Source organism: Lycium ferocissimum, chromosome 9 (assembly GCF_029784015.1).
Source record: "Lycium ferocissimum isolate CSIRO_LF1 chromosome 9, AGI_CSIRO_Lferr_CH_V1, whole genome shotgun sequence".
Taxonomy (NCBI): Eukaryota; Viridiplantae; Streptophyta; class Magnoliopsida; order Solanales; family Solanaceae; genus Lycium; species Lycium ferocissimum.
The window spans coordinates 34,098,624-34,101,429 of NC_081350.1; the positions used below are offsets into that span (position 1 = coordinate 34,098,624).

The 2,806-nt window shown below is 32.3% G+C and overlaps 1 protein-coding gene across 1 annotated transcript; it reads left to right on the plus strand.

Annotated features, from left to right (window-relative positions):
• Positions 1 to 1,791: 1,791 nt before the first annotated feature.
• LOC132069440 (14 kDa proline-rich protein DC2.15-like) lies at positions 1,792 to 2,576 on the plus strand. Its single transcript, XM_059462783.1, has one exon. It carries the CDS (start codon positions 1,861 to 1,863, stop codon positions 2,272 to 2,274), a length of 414 nt encoding a protein of 137 aa, XP_059318766.1. The 5' UTR covers positions 1,792 to 1,860; the 3' UTR covers positions 2,275 to 2,576.
• The last annotated feature ends 230 nt before the right edge of the window (positions 2,577 to 2,806 follow it).

Consider the following 2,806-nt stretch of genomic DNA (forward strand, 5'->3'; position numbering starts at 1 on the left):
GCCCATTTGACGGGCAACAATTAAAGACCGCCCATTTGAAGGGAAACCCGTGCAATTCCTTCATTTTCATGAGTTGGAACTAGGGGTATTCACGGGTCGGTTTGGATAGGTTTTTGGTCAAAATCAAACCAATTTAGCCGGTTTTCTAAATATTAAAACCAAATCAAATCAAATATAATATACATTTATCGGTTTTGGTTCGGTTATTCGATTTTTAACAATACATACACTTTCCTTCTTTTTTCTATTATTATTTCTTCACACTAAACAAACAACAAAAGTGACAAAAAATTTATTAGGTAAACGTAACATTCTTTCATTAAAATATACTTAGACAAGTCAAATATATTTAACTATACAATGTCTTATGATATATTCTATGTAAATTAGAATACTCAAAAACAAAAGATTCTTGAACCTTCATCTTCCTATGGCACAAAAAATTTAGCTAATCCTTATGGAAGAAAAATATGTGATTAATATTCATGAATTTCATGATAATTTCGATCTAAAATAATATATTATTTATATATATAATTATAAAAATCATGTAAAAATCATAATTTCTCAACTAGTTCCTAATAACTTTTATAAAATGATCTATAACATAAATTTCTCTTTATTAATTCGTCATGTTTTGATCCATTCAAATTTAGCCTAACCCATCCGTTTGATACTCGAGCGGAAGTAGGGATGTGAAAAATAATTATGGTAAGTGCACTCATCTTCTCAATCATAAAACACATATGCCACATAATACGATCATTAACTTAAGATTTACAGAATTTCAAGGGTTGAGTGATGACTCAGGAGTGTGCTGTTGTATTCTGAAATTTGGTTTGCATCAAGATTAGATTTTCACATTAACTTAAAGTACATATTAATTGAATCATTCACAGTCTGAATTAACAAACACTGTCTTGAATTTAATGGGAAGTGATTAGCAGTAAAAATGTAAAATCCTATTAAATTTTAACAAAGCATAGACTACAGTATATCTTAACTTATTATCAATAGAACTTCTACCCAAACGGAGAGGAAAATTTAAGAAAATGAATGAGCATGGTCCATCAATTCTTACTTTCCTTGCTCTTATTTATTGGCCTAATCCTAAAAAAGTACTCTTAGGGAAAGAAACATAAAAATAGCTATTTCTGGTTATATTAGTTATCTATTAAATTTATTGCACACTAAAAACATTTAATATCTTTTCATTTAATATCTTTACTTAATTAACGTTCAACTAACTGAAGCTGATGAATATGAAAATTGAACCAATATGTCATTAGTAGTACTCTTATTCTCGGAGTTCAGACCATGTTATTAGTCGTTTTTTTTATATGTATATTGTTATTATTAGTCGTTTCTCTAAATTGAATTTGTTACAAAATACAAAATACATTTGATATTTTAGAAGACGAGAATATAAGAGTAGAGAAACGACTAATAACATGGTCCAAGTATGAGAGTGCCAGTTATTGAAGCACTGTATCATTTGTTCAAGTGGATCAAATCTGAAGTTCACAAAGAATAACACGAATTACAAGGCCAATGAATAGTCACGGGTGTGTTTTCTGTACCTATTGCGTATTGGTTGGTCTTGTGATCCCCAAGACCAATAAAATAAACTCCACCAACACATTCAACTTTCAACAAAAGATCTATACAAAAATTATTAGCCACCTTTATTCCAGGCTAGCATTAGTTCACATGTCTGCATGCATGCCAAAATTCAGTGGCTCATTTCTCGATTATTTGATATACGCAAATTGCCTATAAATACATACCTCAATTTCTCTATACACTACACCTAAAGAAGTAGTACTACTACAAAACATAAGTGCTCTGCTTCAATTTGTTATGGATTCAAAGAGATACTTAGTTACTCTCTTTTTATGCTCTAACATTCTTTTCTTTACCCTTGTAAGTGGCTGCTGGAGTGGATGCAATAATCCACCAATTCCAAAACCAAATCCCAACCCTAACCCTAACCCAAACCCGAGCCCATCCAAGGGACACTGCCCTAGAGATGCCTTAAAACTAGGGGTATGTGCCAATGTGCTGAATGGGCCGGTCGGAGCGGTCATCGGAAACCCACCCGACCCGCATTGTTGTTCCGTACTAGGTGGACTTTTGGATCTTGAAGCTGCTGTTTGTCTTTGCACTGCATTGAAAGCTAATATTCTGGGAATCAACATTAATATTCCAATTGCACTAAGCTTGCTAATTAATACTTGTGGCAAGACTCTCCCATCAGACTTCATTTGTGCCTAATAAGCTATAGTGCTTAGATCTCTTTTGGGTAGCCACAAAATAAGTATTAGCGACCCTCAAGCTAACACTTTTTCATTTTCTGTCGCTACTAATTAAAGTCCGCATTGTTGTAAGTGTCTGATGTGAAGTATTTCGTTTTTGTTGTTGTAGCATTCTAGGAGTTTCTATTTTGTTCACTGAAGTTTCATTTTATATTGTAGTTCTTCTTTGGTAGGACTTAATAGAGCACTTGACCACTTGTTCTAAGGGATTGTTCTTATATCTCTTTTGTTGTTCTAATAGTGCTTTAATTTCTTTGTTGACTTGAATTTCTAATTATTTCACCAATATTGGCTTTCTTTAAATATATTTTCTTGCTTGAACAATTTAGTAAGAATAAAGCACAATATAGTGTTCATGCAATGCTTAAATAGTTTCTTCTGAATTCGTGCAGGGAGTGTTTCTCCTTTAATGAGCTTTACATGGTATAAATACAAATTAGTTGGGCCGCAAAGTGGGAACACCTAATAGAAAACAAAATAATAATAATGAC

Coding starts and splice junctions, on each gene's coding strand:
- LOC132069440 (XM_059462783.1), top strand. CDS start 1,861: ATGGATTCAAAGAGATACTTAGTTACTCTCTTTTTATGCTCTAACATT.